Raw genomic sequence first — 20,171 nt, 5'->3', positions numbered from 1 at the left:
GGCGAACGCAGGCTAAGGAGACCAAGGCGGTGAAGGCGCGAGACAGCGGACGAGCAGCGGAGGAGAAGAAAGAGGAGGAGGCGAACCCAGAGAGGGGCAGCAAAAGAAGTGGTGGTGGTGGGCGTCGTGGCCATGGCGGCGGCTATCGCCAGCTCGCTGATCCGTCAGAAGAGACAAGCCCGCGAGCGGGAGAAATCCAACGCTTGCAAGTGTGTCAGCAGCCCCAGCAAAGGCAAGACTAGCTGCGACAAAAACAAGTTAAATGTCTTTTCCCGGGTCAAACTCTTCGGCTCCAAGAAGAGGCGCAGAAGAAGACCAGGTTGGAATGGGCTTTATTTTATCTAATTTTATTTTTATACTTTACAAGTATGGAGGGGGTGGTGGGGGACGGGTATGTAAGCGTAGGTGAGTTTGTCGTTGGCCCATCTTGTGCGGATGAGGCCACCTAGCTGGTGTGCGTGCGTGGGAAGGTGATTGCTTCCTCTCCTCCTTCGTAACAGTAACAGGCTTGCTGCATTGCAACTGCCCTGGGACAGGCGCAGAGCCTGGGTGCATATCCTGCCCAGGAGGCGCGCCCTCGGCTTCAGACATGTCACATGTGTGCATGCCCAGTGGACTCTGGGCAGGCGTGACCTAAACATGGGTTTAAATGTGTGTGGCATGGAAATCGCAGGCACGGGGCTGGGCAGACACCATCCGCCCTCCCTCCTCCTTAGAGCCTGGGGAATCCCTTTCTTGCCTTTATCTCTATCTGTCAGACCCTTCTCCTCCAGCTTCCACCCCCAAGGGATGTGGGCTTCTGCTGTCTAGGCATTACGTTTCTTTGATTACTTTTAAGCTTTTTGGGACAGACTTGACTTGTGGTGCAGCTTTGAAATGTTTGCTGGGGCGGGGGTGGGGTGGATTTCCCGAACCTTGCGGCAAAGAGCTTAGTTATCTGGTTAGACTAGTAAAACTGTGGTTACTTGCTACTAAAATGCAGGCTTGAAGAGGGAACTTAAACTCATAGCTGGATTGTGGGTCCTTTTGAACCTTTTCAGTGATAAGAGTAGCGCGATATTCCGGTGACAGAAAATTCTGACAGCTCTAGGTGTCAGGTTGCGTCAAGGTAGACCTTCAGGAGAACATGCAGCTTACTTGCCATGCTTAACCAAATTCTCTACCTTTTACTAGATAAATATTTCAGGAAATCAGACTTACTCATCGATCTGTTATTTCTCTATTTATGTGTTCTACACGCCCGGGGATGAAAACGCAAACATACGCTTTCTGTTTGTACAAAGTTTTTAATGCATTAGCTGGAAATTAGGCTTCTTTTTAAAAGGTTTAAGTGGTTGCAAAGCATGATTATGTGACTTGAAAAATCACATAAATATTATTTCAGCGCCGGTGTCTGTATTCAGTAAAAGCAAATTTTGGATAACATGGCTGTTATTGGTAAATTAGGCACTTGATTAATCTATGGTGATTCATAATTGAAAATCATTTAAATTAAGAACTCATATTTTGGATAATTATATTGCTGATATTAAATTTGAAATTAAGTACGCACTCATTTTTCTTCCTACCAACAAAAACCCTACTCTTTACACCCATTTTCCATAATGATAATTAATATGATAGGGTATGGTGACAGTTGTTTTATCTCCTTCCTCCTTTTTTGTATCAAAGGCTCAAATTTTTAAGTATAGATCCTTTGTCGGGGTTCTGGGTCATGTATGCATTTTCAACCTTAGAATGGAGAGGATTATTTAAATTGTGGTAGTTCTGAAGGAAATCTTTGCTAGTGGGTTTTTGTTTCCTGGTTGGCAAACAACTCTAAATGATTTTTGTATTTCTCCTTTTCCTTCCACATGAAAAGTGGCACGTTGTTAAAAGGCAGAATATACCATTCTCCAATCCATTCAGAAAACTTAATGAGATAGAGTACCAGTCTGTAAGCCAAAGGGCAAGCTGTCAGAAACTGTAGACCCTGCCATAAGCTTTAGTGCTTTACTAGTGTTTCCAGGCAGAAATCAAATGTTTCTTCCATTTGGAAATTTATTCTGAAACTTGGAGTTTGTTTCTTTGCTTTCTTTCTTCCAAATGACTCTTTAAAAGTGTAGTTTGACTTTTTCCACTAAAATTTGTAAATGAAATTAAGATTGTAAATTCTGCGTATTTTCAGTACATATGCACAGTTTATCAATTGATCCAAACCATTGTTCTCTTTGCAGAGCCTCAACTTAAGGGTATAGTTACCAAACTCTACAGCCGACAGGGCTACCACTTGCAGTTGCAGGCCGATGGAACCATTGATGGCACCAAAGATGAGGACAGCACTTACAGTAAGTTATTGCAAAACAAATAGTATATGCCAGCATGGTGTTGACATTGTGTTCTTTTTATTTATTTTTAAGTAAATTAACTCTTGCTAAATCCTGAAGTGAACGTAAAACGTAGTCACACTACATAATCCTGTTTACACAGGCTAACCTAAAAGAAGTTGAACATGAAAATATCTAAAATAATAAACTAGAGCAAATAATGTTGACACCATCTGAAAAGTAATCCAAATGTCATCTCCATGGTAATCTAGATAGATTTGTGGCTGTCCTTTGGATTTTATTACTTTTTTCCCACAGAAAATTTACTCACCCACACACTGATCCTGAAATAGCATGTTATCTCTACTCTTAAGATCCGGTCTCAACCCAAGAGAGAGGAGTGGTTTCATACCACGAGAATTCATTATTACAAGCTTTCACTGCTACTCCTTCCACACACGTACTGACAACCCTGAGACTAATGGGATTTTAACACTGAGATACCACTACAGGTGGGTAAAGGGATTTCTTTTAGTGCTTTATTTTTAGTCACTATATAAGTAAAGACCAAGTTGGAGACCATAATAGTGAACCTAAAAAGGAAACACATCAAAAATAACATTGATTTTATTTATTATTATTGAAGGAAGGCGATTCCATGATGTTACATAATCTTTAACTATATATGCTGTATTTATTTGAAGTTATACAGATATAAACTCTCAAATAGTACAGCCTTCTCTTCAATGATAATAATTAGTGTTTTCTTTCAATTTATAGATTTCTGGAGATCTATTGAATGGTCTAGGAGGCCAAAACACTTAGTTCTCACAATTCATTGTCTGTTTTCCTCAATTTCTATTGAATAGCCCTCAAACTTTGATACATTTCCAATAATATTCCCATTGTCAACTGAGAAAACAGCTAAGGAAAGTAGGTCTGAATACTAAGGAGTACTCTGCAACTTTTGTAGAGATGCATGGCTACGGACAGCAAAGCCATTGACAACAGTCCCAACAGCAAAGCCTTTGACAAGGATTCCAGTGTTAAATGTAAATAGTTTCATGCCTTTTAGGAATACTTCCTGGGCTGACATCCAAGCTATGACCTCAAGAGCAAGTCACTTTAATTACCCTTGAACAAAGCTCTGTTGGTACCTGTGATAAAAAACTTTCATACTAAATGGTTCCTCACTGTTTTGCAAAAATCCTGTTACTGTACTGTTGTGATATTAAAGTTTTATGGTGAATCCCAGTTGTTCTTTTATGCTTACTCTTCTATGTGTAAGCAATTAGCTAAGTATAACCAAAGGGCTTTACTGTAATCAAATAATAGACATGAGTACATGATGATGGGTAATAAAAGTCCCATAGATTATTTGTTCAAATGGGTGTTTGGGGAAGGAGTTAGGGGATATAACCTGCTCTGTTTTCCAAAGTGCTTCAGGAAAATTAGTCTGCTGGGCATTATTGAAGGAAAGTTCATGATTAGCTGCCAGTGAGCCTCACCCAGTCAAGTTGTCCCCATATAATTTTAAATATCTTCAGGTGCAAATCAGAGAGGAAATATTTTGGGTCTTGTGTTCATATTTGTCTCCTGAAAAGAAAGAATAAAAAATAGGTAATTCATATGCTGTGTCTTATTAAGAGTGATATATCGAACTCATGGAGATCATACTACATATGATCATTTCAGGGGACACATACACACACAAGTCAGTCTCCATTTCTTACTGTGGAAATTTAAATAATGTAGTAGGTTTTATTCTTTAATTTTTACATATGCATAGCCTCTGCCTTTGGTTGCCTTATGACTCTGACTAATACACATGGTATTTCTGTGTTCTAATGACATTGAAAGACCTTTAAAGAACATAGCCTGATAACAATGATCTGTGTTTAAGCAGTTGAAATAAAGTGAGGTAAGTCAACCAAAGGTAAGTATTTTCATAACATGATGCATACAAATGGAAAGTATCTCGAAAGAAATACCAAGTCAGTGGGTCTTGGCTCTACCGTTGATACTAAGAGTGACTAGAAGTTGACACTAAGAGTGACTAGAAGTTAGTGAGCTAGCTTAGCTTCTCGATTGAAGATATTGTGGAACATAAGTCATTCATTATGAAAGAAAAAGGTTTCCTGCTTAAACTGATATGTTAAGAACTCTAGCCAATAAAATTTATTTTTCCCTTAAAGCCAAGCAATTTTCTTAGCATTAATTTTTTTTTTTGAGTTGGAGTCTCACTCTGTCACCCAGACTGGAGTGCAGTGTCCTCTGCCATCCACCGCAGCCTCGGCCTGCTGGGCTCCGGCGATCCTTCTGCCTCAGCCTTCCGAGTAGCTGGAACCACAGGCACGTGCTACCATGCCCGGCTGATTTTTGATTTATTGTAGAGATGAGGTCTCGCCAAGTTGCCCAGGCGGGTCTCGAACCCGCGGGCTCAGGCAATCCACTCATCTCAGCCTCCCAAAGCACAGGATTACAGGCTGAGCCACAGAGCCCGGATAGCATTAATTTTTACATTAATTATTTTAAGTGAGAAGAACAATATTGTAAGTGACTTTTTCCCCCCAACAATCATTATTTCACTTATATAGTATTTCCTTAATATGTATCCTTGGTATTGTTTCTATTTTTCTGACTACTTAATTTTTTTAAAAAAATTAATTATATTTTTCCCATTTAGTTCAATTTGATTAATTTTCTGTTACTTTAATTTTAATATGATAAGCAAGATCATGATAAAACAAATCAGGTCATATTTACCTAGATATATCCATTTCTAAAAACATATTGATATTATGTATTTAAGCTTACCTTATGGAAATTTATTTCGATGGTAAATGTCAGTCCAATAAAATCTCATCATGAAAAAATCAGCCATTATAAATGATGTATTTTCCTCTGAAAAGGAAAAGATGACAGACATTTCGTGGTAGTAGTTTTTCCATGTGGCAAGGAAAGCTATTTTAAAATAATAGTTTGTCCTTTCTCTTAAAATGTGCAGTAGCCTTACCAGTTCAACATGTCGAGTCTTTCCAGTCTACATTAATATATACTTTTATTAATTATTTCCTTTTGTGAAACTGACCCGAGTTCAACTGATGAAGAAGCATGGCTTCAGTGTTATCTTCAGAAACACTGAATCCCAACTAAAGTTCATGGCTCTGAGAAGGAGGTCCTTCAAGGTAGAAGATGTTTGAATGTTTTTATGTAGACACAACAGAAAACAAACAATAAATAAAAACTCCTTTGTTTATTTCTTCAAAATTTTGAAATGGAAGAAGAGATTTTAGGTATTTAATGAGCCTCTTTTAGATAAACAGATAAAATCAAGCATTTTCTTCTAATATTTAGTATATTTTAATCCTGATCAAAATAATACATTAAGTCCATAAGGTACTCCAGATATAGAGAAACAAAGACATATAACAATATATTGATTCACTTTAAGTTCATCTCGATATCATTTATTTGCATTTTTATCTGGAAAGACTGTTTCTTTAGACAGATATCAAACCAGTCCCGTTTATGATCTATCTTGAATGTCTAAAGAAATAAAAAGATAAGTATGACCAGCCACTCTCTACATTCACTACTCTCTTCAAATTTTTATTTTGGGGTGGTATTTTTGTTTTTGAATCAGGTTTCATAGAAATTTATGTACATACTGAAAAATTCATGTTATTCTATATAGTTAGTATCATTATTCAGTATTAGATAATTCCAGGAATGGATTGCTGATTGTTGTATTTCCTTTCCTCTTACTGTTGTCTCATATTTGAAATTTAAGCACTGCATTGCTCTTTAAAACTTGAGTCAGAGAGTGATTGGGGAACAAGGTGAAGATGAAATCAATCTCTCTTTGTTTTTTACTTCTGCTTTTTACAAGTAGTAGTAAGAGAACTAAGAAGACTCATAATATTGTGCAAAAAAAGAAGTTTTAGAAATAATTCTGAAATTCATTTATCATTCTTTGTCATCTATTACTATGACTAAATTTGGTTCTAAACATATGCTGGTATTATAGTTGTCAAGTGGTATGCAGTGATATGGCTTTTAAACCAAACCCATATGGAAGTTTTGATTTGGTTTTTTAGATCTCAAAATTTTTCAATTATGAGTTTTTTATATAAATAGGATTATGATATATTACTTTCCAAATATGTGGTGTCATGTTTTCACCATACAGATTGCTATCAATTCACAAATGTATGTTGAACACCTGCTGTGAGCAAGGCATTGTCAAAAGAAAGAGATATGACATATACATGACATGTTCAAAGATGTCAGACTTCATGCCTATGCATTGCATTGTCAAATATAGCATAAGATCCTGGCTTGCAATCTGTGCTATTACTTTCCTTTACCTCACATAACAGAAGGGCACAGCTTTTAATTTGACGAGTATTGAATGAAGTGCCATCAGTGGCATGTGTTAGGAACACTTGTCTTTTGAACTGTACAATATGTCCTAGCTCCTCTTTGGTAACATCCTGATTTTAAGGGAAAGATATATTGTTGGCTCACCATGGAATATTAGTTCTTCATTAGTATTTCTCTTCCATATTACTCCATCTACTGCAGCAGAAAATATATGCACAGAGATAAGCCATCCCAGAAAAAACTATTCTTACCCATGTGGTGACTCCTTTACGTTCTTGTTCACAGAAACCACAGCAGACTGATTTATCATTCTCAATAAACTTACAAAATAAAGCAAAAACCATCAACACTGGTCTACGACTCCTGAGAGAAAGGTGCACAGGCTATTTTCAAAATGTGTGTGTGGCAAGCACTACGTTTTAAAAATGTACCATTTTATTTTTATTCACCGTGTGGGAGGGAGTAGACAGCTGGTAGTGGGAAGACACCCACTGGTTGTCTCCAGTGAGTGGTGTGTGGTTGTGAGGAAAGCCTGGGTGTAAGTTTCACACAGTCAAATCTTCAAATGGAGAAATGAAGTCCTCACTAGCACCAACTGGCTGCCCACTTGCAACTATTTTGCAAATAATAATAATAATAATAATAATAACAATAGTAAAAACAAACCCCTTTTTAGTTCTTGGAGACTAAAAACTAAAAGTCCTATCAACTTTATATTGGAAAATGTTGGTTCTTTAAAAAATACTGCTATGGGGACATTAGACTACAAAATGACTTTTTTGTTTTTACAAGGCCTGGATTTTCGTTTTGTTTTGCATAGGAAACAATACAGATGATTTAGATAAAGGAATTGGACTAGTGTCTCTTCTGAGAGTCTAGGACTCTCTCCCTAACTGGTAGATTTTAACTATTCTTGTGAGAATTTCAGCAGTTAGCTAAGAGAGTAGTTTAAAACATTAATTTGTTGAGAATGGCACTATTAAATGTACAGACCAATTCCTGGGACTGTGTCTTTCCAGGATTACAGAATCTTTCCAAGATTCTCCACATCCAGCACTGTAAAAATCATGGAATTGTGACCAAAGTCTTCCATTTTTCTCCTGGGTATTTGAGACTATGTGACTGCAAGTGTGGCTCAAGTATACTAAATGGTAGAATGAGGGAGGCCCTATCTATTCACTGTGTGTGTGTGTGTGTGTGTGTGTGTGTGTCCCCTCATCAAGTATATACTACTTTTGGAGGACCAGACAGTCCTGCTGGATACTCTGAAAAGCTATGAAATTCAGAATTGTAACATAGTTTTCATATTGTTTTTAATTTCAGCTCTGTTTAACCTCATCCCTGTGGGTCTTCGAGTGGTGGCTATTCAAGGAGTTCAAACCAAGCTGTACTTGGCAATGAACAGTGAAGGATACTTATACACCTCGGTAAGCTTTTGACTATTTGCATGTTTTGACTATTCTAGTTTTCATCTGATATGAAAGAAAATGTGCTATATGTTATCATTGCAGATTTCTGTGATGAGTTGATGGAAATATCTCATTGAAAGGACAAAGTAACTTCCTGTGAAAATTATATGTATTATCAATTAATCATTTGAAGCTAACATTTTAGCATATAATCCAAGATTCACTGAACGTTTTTGCATACAATGTCATTTGGGTTTTTTTATGTGGCATATAATAGTCTGTCTTACTGTTATGCTTTGCAGCTGTGGAAAACAAAGCCATTTCTATAACTCAGTTAAACACATATTTATCCATGTTTACTCCTAAAAAAATTAATGAGATCTCTCCCTCAGATCAATCCTAGGACATAAAGACCAGCTCTAGAATTGTCTCTAGAGTTGTATTTCTTATTCTCAATTAGGGCAGAATTGCTGATTTAAATACTATTTTCATCAAGTACAATTTAACTTTTCCTCAAATATAAATTCATGCTTGCTTTTCTATTACAAGTTTGGAGTGAGCAGAGTGATAAATGGAACTTTTTTTCAGGCAAATGCATAGGCAAAATAGACTACAACGCAATACAGAAAATGGGGCTAAATTAAACTTTACATTTAAAAAAACATTTAAATATAAGGAAAAATGGTACAGTCTGAGGGTTAAGATTGTATTCTTATCAGTAGATCTAGTTTCAGATTACAGGAGACCATTTGATATATGATATTATTTAAATATCTGTTTTGAATTCCTGTATTATAAGAAAAGGATAGGAAGTTTAAAATAGAGAAAATTTCTTGTCAGACTTCCTACTTGCCAGCCTTGAAGAAGGCTATTATATGTCCATTGAAATCTATTCCTCAAACTGCAAGTAAAACACTTACATTTAACAATTCTTGCTCTCCTGTTATCTGAATTTATTTCAAAGCCAAGTGTGCAGAAAGACTCTTGGCAGACATGCTGGAGAACATGTCATCACCCTGTTTTTCAGTGGCCAAGATGGAAAAGAAGTAGGATAAGAGTAAGACCACAAAGGGTCTGTTCATTTGGTAAATCAGACACTCCATTTATATTATAATAAAAACTATGATAAAAAGATAATTTTCAGGATACACCTCAAACTTTGGTCACTATCAGCATTCCTACTAGACCATTGCAACAGTCTGATTACATAATAATTATGGGGATTTTATTCTTTTTGCTAAACGATGGATTTAGTTTTATGGAAAACGAAGAAATGTGTCACTTTAGTATACAGTGCTACTGTCAATGGTAGAAAAGGTGATTTATTTTGTATATTTCTGCATTAAATGGTAGTATAATTTAATAAAAAGGATTTTGAATTACCTCATTGAGATCAACAAGTAACCTTATTTAGATCTTCCTCAACAGGACCAGATGCAAAGGAAGGATTTAAAAAAAAAATAATGCTTTCTGAAACTATTATACTGTCATAGTAAGAAAATGGAATATACTGGGAATAGTTTTGAGAAGGCAAATCCCAAAAGGCTTAAAGAGTAATTACTGGCAAAGCATCCAGAATTTCACTGGGTTGTAGCCCCCATTATGGCGCTCCAACGAGAAAGGTTGACTAAATATAAATCTTGCAACAATACAATAAAAATAAATTTTTGAAATAATATCCAAGTAAGAATGGGGAAAACCATTTAACTTAGGTTATATGTCAGGTACCCCTACTCAAGGGAATCAGGACATTCAGCATTGTATTTAAAAATTTGATATTAAAAATGTGTAACCTACTTTCAAGTTGATCATTATTCCACAAACTGAAAAATGTCAATTTGAGCTCATTTCTAAGACAGGCTTCCCAGGAGAATCTGCATTTTAGATTGGTGGACTTTCTTTCCACTATTAGTAAGCCATAGACAACCAAATGTGGAACACCTTGTATGCATTTCTTATTAAGGGAAAAACACTTAAATAAGCATTTCAGATTAGAGAAAGGGTACCACGTTTTTGTTAAGGAGGAAAATGCCTGATTGATGATCTTTTTGTTCATGTAGGGGAAAAATATCCAAATTGTTCTACTATAGGATAAAAAACCGAATTATCTTTATGATTAACTTTCCAGTTCTTCCCGTTACTCCTTATTGCTTATGACTTGAAGTCACCTCACCATGTTGATTCCTATTCTCAGTGAGCACTTCATTTTGTTGTTATCTTATTTAAAGTGTGGTGCCCAAACTCTGTTAGGATGGAGGTCTGTCTTAATGACTTCAGCAACTAGTGTTGTTGAGACCACAAAGCTCAATAAAGTATCATGCTTTATCAAGAAGAGAAGGTGACCAAAGAGAAAGCATCACTCTTCCTTAGCACAGAAGCACTTTTACTACAGAAATATGGTGTGCAGTTTTGCAACTGTCTTTTAAAGAAAGAATATAGGAAACTACAATGACCTAAGGAGAAAGCAAGAATACAAAAAGGAAGGGTAAGGGGCTACTGATGTGGACAAGTAAAAGAAAAAAATGTGTGTTAAGAAGTTATGGCAAATAATCTTGGTGTGGAACGATTCTGGTCTTCCTTAAAGCAGTTTCAGTGGAAATGGTTAAATTAATATGGATTGCTGAATCAGTAGATTTAGTAGCAGATTAGATTTGGGGGTAAAAAAGCAAGACCACCGTATATGGTTGAACATGTATGGTTGCCATTCACTGCACAGATGGAAATGAAGTGTCTTCAGGTACACATATTTTTTTTAATATACACAATAGTGCTCTGTGGATTACCAAGGATCATGAGGAGGAGGGAGAACTTTATCTTTGGCATCTGAGTTGATGGTGAAGCTATTAATCAAATGGGAATAAAGGGAGAAAGACGATGTGGGGAAGAAGCCACCTGAATACAGCTTGCAAGAAATATTTGAAAATATGGACCAAGCTCATGAGAAAGATACGTGAGCTAGAGATAAAACTTGGAAGTTATCACATGAAGGTAGTGGTTGATTCTATGCGAATAGTTGTGAGAATATGCAGCATAAGAAGAGAGTTTGTCAAACAATATTAGAGAATAACAGCATGGAAGTGGCCAGCAGAACTACTACTTCTGGCAGATATAATGATATTGCAAAAGCTAAATGAAGAAAGAGTTTTAAAACGAGTCAGCCATGTCAAATGCTTCAGAGAAAACAAGTAAAACCATGGTCTTACCATATGAAGTTTTTAGGAGATCTTGACAAGAGTAGTTTCAGTGGAATAGTGGGAACAGAAGCCAGACTGTAGTGGCTTGAGGAGTGAATGGGAATAGAGGAAGTTGAGGCAGTAGGTATAGGATTTCTAAGGAAAGGGGCTAATTGGGTGAGTTTTAAAAAAAGGAGGATACAGTGTTGAGGAAGTTTAAGGGTTACTTGGTTAAGGAAAAAACACTCGAATATGTTTGCTGAGTGAAGGAAAGAAACAAGTAGAAAAGGAATGATTAAAACATAGGAAATTTGCCAGGCTGGGTGGCTCAGCCTGTAATCCCGCGCCTTTGGGAGGCTGAGGTGAGTGAATTGCCTGAGCCCGCGGGTTCGATACCCGCCTGGGCAACTTGGCGAGACCTCATCTCTACAATAAATCAAAAATTAGCCAGGCGTGGTAGCCCACGCTTGTAGTTCCAGCTACTTGGAAAGCTGAAGTGGAAGGATCGCTGGAGCCCAGCAGGTCGAGGCTGCGGTGGCCGGGAACGGCCACTGCACTCCAGTCTGGGCGAAAGAGTGAGACTCCAACTCAAAAAAAAAAAAAAAATAGGAAATTTGATCCTTTATGGAGTGGAGCCCCAGAAGAGATGGAAGGATGGTGATGATGAAATTCAGAGTCCAAGTGAAAGATTTAAATTCATTTTGAAAAGAAGGTGTACTGCTTCTGTAATAGAAAGCACAGAGATGAGGACAGATGCAGACATAGTTTTATTGAGTCTGCAGGTGATTGATGAGGAAGTTAAAGGATTTCCTGCTGGATGACCTGTATTTTTCCATTAAAATAGAATAAGAGGTCACCTGTTAAAAGTCAGAGGCATAGGAGTACATAGGCAACGGGTTGAAACAGCTCTTTTGGGCAAGGAGAGATGAAACAGTTTAATTATAAGAGATAGGTAAACTGAGGCCATGGGCCAAACCTAGTCTACCACCTGTTTTTGTAAATAAAGCTTTATTGGAGTACAGTCACACCCATTCATTTACATATTGTTTATGGCTGCATTTGCACTAGAACTGCAGTTTTGATAGAACTTTTATGATCCACAAAGCCTAAATTATTTACCAAATAACTTAGCCCTTTACCCAAAAAATGTTTGCTGATACCAAACTCTAATCAGACAGTGGTCCTCAACCTTAGCTATCCATCAGAGTTACCTGGGGACCTTTAAAAATTCCATTCACTATGCTATACTCAGATTAATTATATCAAAATATCTGAGGGTTGGGTCTGTCCATGAGTATTTTCTAAATCTCCCCAGTTGATACTTATAATAACCAGTGATCTGGTACTAAGAAAAATGATTGCTGAATAGCACTGAGGATCATTCCTCTAATTAAGTCAGAAACCATGAATTTACATGCACTTTATTTCAAATTTCTGATGCCAATCTTTTTCTGCTCTTGCAAGCAAATTGCCTTTACTTTTCTGAAGGACTATATCTTGAGATGATGAAAAATGTTGATCCTAGGAAGAGCTTTCTTATTTTAATCTCCTTTTCTTTTTTCTTTCTTTCTTTTCTTTTTGCATTTCTGCTTTTATATCCCTCAGTTTCTTTTGAGTTCAGTTTTATATATTTTCAACAATTTCCCCCGCCACCCGTTTATCTATTAAATAAAGATGCAACACCTCTGTGTTATTACTGCTACCCAGACAGCAATTTACTTTCCATGAGTAATCTCAGAATCCTTGCACTGCACCCTCCCCTCCCCTTTCATTCTTGTTGCCATTGGGGACAGACTTGATGTAGGCTCAAGTGGCAGTGCAAAACCATCGGTGGAACAGAGAATCATAATTAGCCATTATTTCATAACATATTTACTTTTGTCCATGACACAAAATATTTTTGGAATTGCAGGAAATTATTATTTATTGTTCATAAAGAACTTTGTACTTACCTTTTGTAATCAGCAATAATGAGTTGTACACAAGCCTTTGAGGGTTTCTCAAAATTTCACAGTATGAATATTTACTAGCATAAAACTATTATAATAAATGTTTCAAAACTGCTTAAAATAAACATTAACTATAGAAAATCAAATCTTAAATATGAAAAACTATTAATGTTGTAGTATTTATTTTAATAGAGTAGTAGTAACAGATACGACAAACAGGATAATAAAAACTCAAAGTTAAACCAAGAGCATGTTTTAAATTTTTTTTGGAATATTCTAGAACTCCTTATCAGTAACTTTACCCATATAATTACTTACCTTTCATCAAAACTGGTTTTCTATTTCCAGATTACACACTGTAGCTTAGGTTGAGTTTGGAGCAGCCAAAATGTGTAGATAAGTAGAAATTCTTTGATAGGTAAGTCTTTTTCACTCATGTATTTCAAAATGCAGAAAAAAAAATTTGCAGGAGTGATTTTACTAGCATGTTTTATGTTCCTGGGACTACCACAGCAAACCAGATGCAATACCAGAAAGGAGGTCTTTTTCTGAGACTCAGCTTGATGCCATGGGAATGAGACAGCTTGTGTTACTGGTCTCAGGAGCTCAGTCAGACTTGGAATCTGAATTAAGGGAACATATTTTTCTTCACTACTGGGTGATTTTCACATACCTTAAACTTACCAAGTTTATTCTCTCATCACATGGTTTTACATACCACTCACAACATCTCATAATACAATCTCCTTTAATGGAATTGCTATCAAAAATAGTGACAAATGAAACAATCCTAGCCAAATGAAACAATCCCAACTTTAGCCGTTGTCACACGTTAGTTTTACCTGTTTTATTATTTGACAAATTGGATTTGCTTTCTTTTAAGATTAAGAATGTCATACACTTTAAGTTAATTTGTAGATTATAGTAAAACACATTTGGTTTAGTTGTATAAAAATAATCTTATGAGCCGGGCTCGGTGGCTCAGCCTGTAATCCCGCGCTTTGGGAGGTTGAGGTGAGTGGATTCCCTGAGCCCGCGGGTTTGAGACCCGCCTGGGCAACTTGGCGAGACCTCATCTCTACAATAAATCAAAAAATCAGCCGGGCATGGTAGCGCATGCCTGTAATTCCGGCTACTTGGAAGGCTGAGGCAGAAGGATCGCCGGAGCCCAGCAGGTCGAGGCTGCGGCCACTGCACTCCAGTCTGGGTGACAGAGTGAGACTCCAACTCAAAAAAAAAAAAAAAATGTTATGGATTTTTTGACACCCATATCACAATTGTAAAAGAAATTAAGAATAACTGATTTAAACATACTAAATGTTAGAAATATAAATATGAAATAAAAAACTTATCCATGTGACCATGCCTCCAAACATACTTTAAAGATGTATTTAATTGCTTAGGTGTGTGTATGTATAAATACTTGGATACATTTACTTAGAATGCTTTTGCTGATGGGCAGCGATATGGCAGCCTGAGATGCAGCATTTACTGCAGATAATCCAATTAATAGGTGTCTTGTCGTTTTTCTTGTTCTCACAGACACTGAAATTGAGATGATTAGTTTTATGTTAACTGTTTTGGTAACTTCAGGACCCTTGTAGATGATCCATACAACAACCTGATCTCTGAGTTCCTTAACCTTTTTAGCTCTAATGTTTCTCAGCTTTCCCAGTCTCATGGCCATACTCTTGGACCTGGCCTCTGTGACAGACTACTTTCCTACTATCCATTACTTTTATTTTTCTTTCTTTTTTTAAAGCAGCTTTAATAAGATGTAATTAACATATCAGACCATACATTCACCCATTTAAAATGTACAATTAAATTAGTTTTAGCATAGTCACAAAGTTGTGTATCACCACCATGTAATTCTAGAATATTTTTCACCCTAAATGATGAAATTATGCCAATTAGCAGACATGACCCATTCCTTCCACTAGTCCTAGGCAACCACTAATCTACTTTCTGTCTCTATGGATTTGCCCATTTTGGACATTCCATATCAATGGAATCATACAGTATGTGACCTTTTGTGACTGACTTTTTTCACTTAGCATAAAGTCTTCAAGACTCATATGTATTATAGAATATGTCAATACTTCATTCCTTTTTATGGCTGAATAATGTACCACTATATGTTTGTATCACATTTTGTTTATTCATTGTCAGTTGATGGACATTTGAATTGTTTCCTCAGGTACCTGCATAGCTGGTTCCTTCTCATTGTTCATTTCTCAACCTTCACTAAAGCAGTAAATTCATTGTCTATATTATCTGCATTTATCTGCTTTAAGGCCTTATCATTGTTTTCAATTATTATTTTCCATGTTTATTCCTCATTTCTCCCACTAGAATGGAAGGATGTTGAGAACATGGATTCCATTTATTTTATTCATTACTGTAGCCCTAGTGCCGAGATGAGTGAATGCGATTTTTTTCTCAATAAATATGTTTACTTTGTTAAACTTAAAAGGGAAAGATAGATATGTCCTCATAAACTCAATTTTAATTTCTTTGCTAAAAAACTTGTTATTATTTGGAAATAATTTGAAGCTTACAGAAAATTTGCAAGAGTAACACTAGAATAAAGAGCACCCTATACTCTATCCTCTAATTTATTTAACTCAATTTGCTTTATCATGTGTCCTATCTATCTATCTAATCTCTATCAAACTTTTTGTGGCATTTGAGTGTATGTTATGTCCCGACCCTTTACTCCTAAATATTTTGAAGTGTATTTCCTAAGAATAAGGACATTCTTTTTATATAACAACAAAAAACTGCAATAAATTTGACACTAATATGATATTGTATTAATATCTAATCCACTATCCATATTCTAATTTTGTCAAGTGACAAATATGTTCTTTATAGCATGCTTTCTTTCAGTACAAGATCCAGTATTGGGTCAGTTATTGCACTGATTTGACATATCTTTTCAGTCTCCTTAATCTAGAACATTTTTACAGCTTTTCTTTGTGTTTTATGGCATGGCATTTTTGACAGAAAAGTCTACCTTCCCTTATTAAAAATAAACATTCCCAATGTGGGGTTTGTTTGATGCTTTTTCTTGATTCGATTGAGGTTAAACATTTCTAGCCACAATACTGCTTAGGTGATATTCTGTCCTTAGTGGTTACCACATCTGGAGACACACAAGGTCCATCTGTCCCTCATTGGTGATATTAATTTTGATAATACAATCAAAAGGGTATCTGATTTTCCCCAGTATAGCTCTTGGGATTTTGTTTGGTTTTGTTTTGCAAATAGTAAACAATTTATTGGGAAACACTTTGAGATTATTTAAATATTCTGCTATGAAAAGTTCAGTTTTAAATATTATACTTTCAGGAATCCCAAACCTTTATAGAAAAGCAAAAGTCAATACATTGAGAGATGACCAATGACTCTCAGATGTGCCATATAGAAATACCGACAGTTAAATTGAGGGAGAAGCAATTAACCTGTACTTTTTAAAGTCAACAAATGTTCTAAAAAATAGAACTCAGCAGCAAAGGATTTTCTGAATTCAACATTTTACACCTTGTGCTTACATACAGTTATTTAATAAAAGAGTTATTTACATTGTCCACGTACATTAAAATAATTTCTGATGTATATTTTAATTTCATACTTTGAGGTCAGAAGTTTTGTACATGTTAAGATACCTCGGATGTTCAGTTTGTTTACCTGTTAACTGTGGACTTAGTTTGTTGCTGATTTATTTAGTTCTTCTGATTTCAGTGTGTGGAAATTTATGAACTATATTTCAATTATATGACTTTACATATCTAGCTCTTACTGTAATACAGAAGGGGTGTTAAAGTTTAGTTGAACTAATCAATCAATTCAGATGAATATACTCTTAGCAAATATTGGGAGCATGTAAAATATTTGAGTTATGTCAAATTGTATATCACCAAGTACATATAATTTAACTTCTAGGGTTATTATTATAGAGGATTACAAATTTAATATAATTGAATGGAGAATTCTGGTTTAATCGTTAAAGCTCTCTAGGGAAGTAAGATTGACACAATTATGCAAGAAAATACTTTTTAAAATAAACATAAGCAATACTACAGCCAATAAAGAAGAGAGTGATTGTTATCAAATCAAAATATCAAAACAAAAAACATAAGCACAAATAAATTCTACCTTCTGATTGCAACTTTTGTTTATTTGTATATTTTACTTCATTAATAAATTGTTGTATTCGGTTTATTTAATATAATATTGGAAAACTGTTGAGTATCAAAACATAGGTTCCCTGTTTTGGTGTATAGCATATATTTAATAAGTTTTTGATGAAATATTCAATGATTACAGTATTAACCATTTCTGATGGCATTTTCAATTTAGACTGATGGGTTGCTGGGTAATTATACACATACATTTCTTAGTGATATCAGTAGAAATTCAAAATATAGAAAATTAACTTTTTACCGGAGTAAAATTAAGAAAATAAGCAAATTTATTTACTACTAAATGGCTCTGCTAGCTTAAGGATCTAGGTTTTATGTTTTAAAGAGATGTTCAGTGATTGAGTTGGTGCTAGTGAGCTAGAAGTCATTAAAATTATTGTAGTGAAAACTATATAGAAGTAGCAGTATTCATCTTAGATTTTCCTTCAGAATACCAGTAAATTAGCATAATATTCAAGGCTAAAATACATTTCTTAAGTCACAGATTATTTCATGTTTAGTACTCTTTATGATTAATAGAAATTTCATTAAAATTTGAAAGAAAATTTAGCTTGGAATTATTTTAATATAGAACTGGATAACTCTAGTTGTCGGTATCTTCAAAGCTAAGTATTTTCTCCCTTGGTTGTCTGTAAAATATATAAATAAATAACCAAAGCTGGTAAATTATTTAGGGTGATGGTCTATTTTATTAGGTGTAAGAATGACGGAGGATGGTACTTTCTCAGAAATTAAGGAGACAATAGTGATTGTAGCCAAATAGAGTAAGATTGGCTCTGTTTTCTGTTTTTAAGGCCAAGTTGAAAAAATACTCCAAATTTGAGGTCATGGGGCACATTTGTTAGAGTGTCTCATGACTAACTCTGAAGCTAAATTCATATTTGTAGGAAAAAACCAGACTCTTGGAGCTAAAGAATGAAGTAATTGGCAAGAATGAGAAAGAGGAATTTTAACAAGTAAAACCCCATATTTACACACACACACACACACACACACACACACACACACACGCATGAACGTAAAAGAAAGATAAATGGAAGAAACTAATCTTATATTCATTGCTCTACTGCTATGATGGCAGTAGTTATTTGGGAATTTCTAAAATAATTCTAAGTTTTAAATACAGAGGGTGTCAAAAAAAAAAGTATACACATTTTAGGAAAGGAAAAAACTGTTTTAAAGTTGTAGATGAATACAAGTCATATTTGACTTCTGCAATTACAAGAGGTGTTCAGAGTGGTTACCATCATCATCTAGACACTTCTGATTATGGCAAACTAAAAGTAATGCATAGATAATATCTCTTAAAATGTGTATACAACCCCGGTATATAACCTACATTGAACATTTGGCAATTACTGTAGCGACGTATTTGGTAATGCTTAATAGCTTTATCAAGGAGAAAAAACAAGACTTTTTAGCTTTATTTTATGTGGTTATCCAGTGAGTCACATGTCTTGATGAAGACATTGTTTTTAGTCTCTACTTCCTTGTTTGTATCATATTAATCCACAACGTGATAGAAAAAAACAAAGCTCATTAAGGCATTTTTTTTTCATGTTGCCCTTTTTTTCCATGAAACTTGTGCTTCGAAGTAGTTTGCCTACCAAATCCTGTACTCATTAAATAGTAATTGATTTGTTTTTTCTGTATTCTTTCCTTAATCATTCAGTAGTCTAGCGAAAAGTATACTTTAACACATCTTTATAGAAATAATTAATAGAGATGTGTATAATACAACAACAGGCCCATTATATTATTTCTTTCAGGTCTTTTGAATAGTTTGAATATGTTAAAGGACTCAAGTATACACTTCTGTGGATACTCTAAAATGTTAAGATTTAAAGATTACATAAAGTGAATTACTGAGACACAAGATTTAAAAAAAAGAAGGCTACAGCATTGGCTTTAATGATTGCACCACTTAAAGGGAATTGTGATTTCAGAACAGGGAAACTTTAAATGAAAACAATTTTTTCTGATCATTTAATAGCTGTAACCAAGGTTAATAACTAGCAAACCCCTGACTAATAAACTTAATATGTTTTGCCCAGGCTGAATGTGTGACTAGATAACACATCTGTGCTAAAATTCTGATTAAGTTATTCATCAGATACTCTGATAATATTTTCGACAGTTCTGGAAGTAGAAATACTGGGAAATCATCACTTGATTTCTTGGATGGATCTTGCATAAAACCAGTAGCCATAGTATATGACACTCTTTTCCATAAGGGCCTCAGATATGTATAGAAATTCTGGCATAGCATATAACAGTTATAATTAAAATTTGGGACTATGTTCATTTTTACCCACAAAAATATTTTATAAACATTTATGTAAACACTTCAAAGTATTATAACTTAGGCTGTAATAATACAAACTCTGAAAAATGTTTGCTAGAAAGAAGGAGTGAATCATCTCAAAATACTTTAATAATTGTCAGTGAGGTCCCAGGAAATGACAGCGATAGCTTTCAGAAACGAATTCGAGCAGGTAAAACTCCACTGTATATAGCAAATACTATAACAAAAAAATTGTTCATAACAAATCGATTGCTATATACTGTACACAAAATCAGTAAGGCTAAAGCAACAAAAGTCCTATTTAGAGTGTTGTTTGGTTATTGAATTGATTAAAGCTTTCTTCAAAATACTGTATAAAGTATTTCCTGTTTTCCTACCTATGTCATAACACTGATTCACTGTAACAAATGTGTTAATGAAGAGCTTCTTTGCAGT

General features: G+C 35.1%; 1 protein-coding gene across 2 annotated transcripts in view; it reads left to right on the top strand.

The window, feature by feature from the left end:
- Positions 1 to 20,171, top strand: part of FGF13 (fibroblast growth factor 13) — a 111,733-nt gene that overhangs the window by 30,658 nt on the left and 60,904 nt on the right. Inside the window, exons 1-3 of one of the 2 annotated variants that reach the window (XM_008051618.2) lie at positions 1 to 319; positions 2,217 to 2,327; positions 8,016 to 8,119. In XM_008051618.2, the coding sequence (XP_008049809.1) occupies positions 133 to 319; positions 2,217 to 2,327; positions 8,016 to 8,119 (402 nt within the window). In that variant the 5' untranslated portion in view covers positions 1 to 132. The remainder of the gene's footprint in view (positions 320 to 2,216; positions 2,328 to 8,015; positions 8,120 to 20,171) is intronic. The other variant, XM_021709398.1, reaches the window with a different exon arrangement.

This window comes from Carlito syrichta, unplaced genomic scaffold (genome assembly GCF_000164805.1).
Source record: "Carlito syrichta isolate Samal-C Ts95f unplaced genomic scaffold, Tarsius_syrichta-2.0.1 Scaffold206047, whole genome shotgun sequence".
Lineage (NCBI taxonomy): Eukaryota > Metazoa > Chordata > Mammalia > Primates > Tarsiidae > Carlito > Carlito syrichta.
This window is presented reverse-complemented; position numbering and strand designations above follow the sequence as displayed.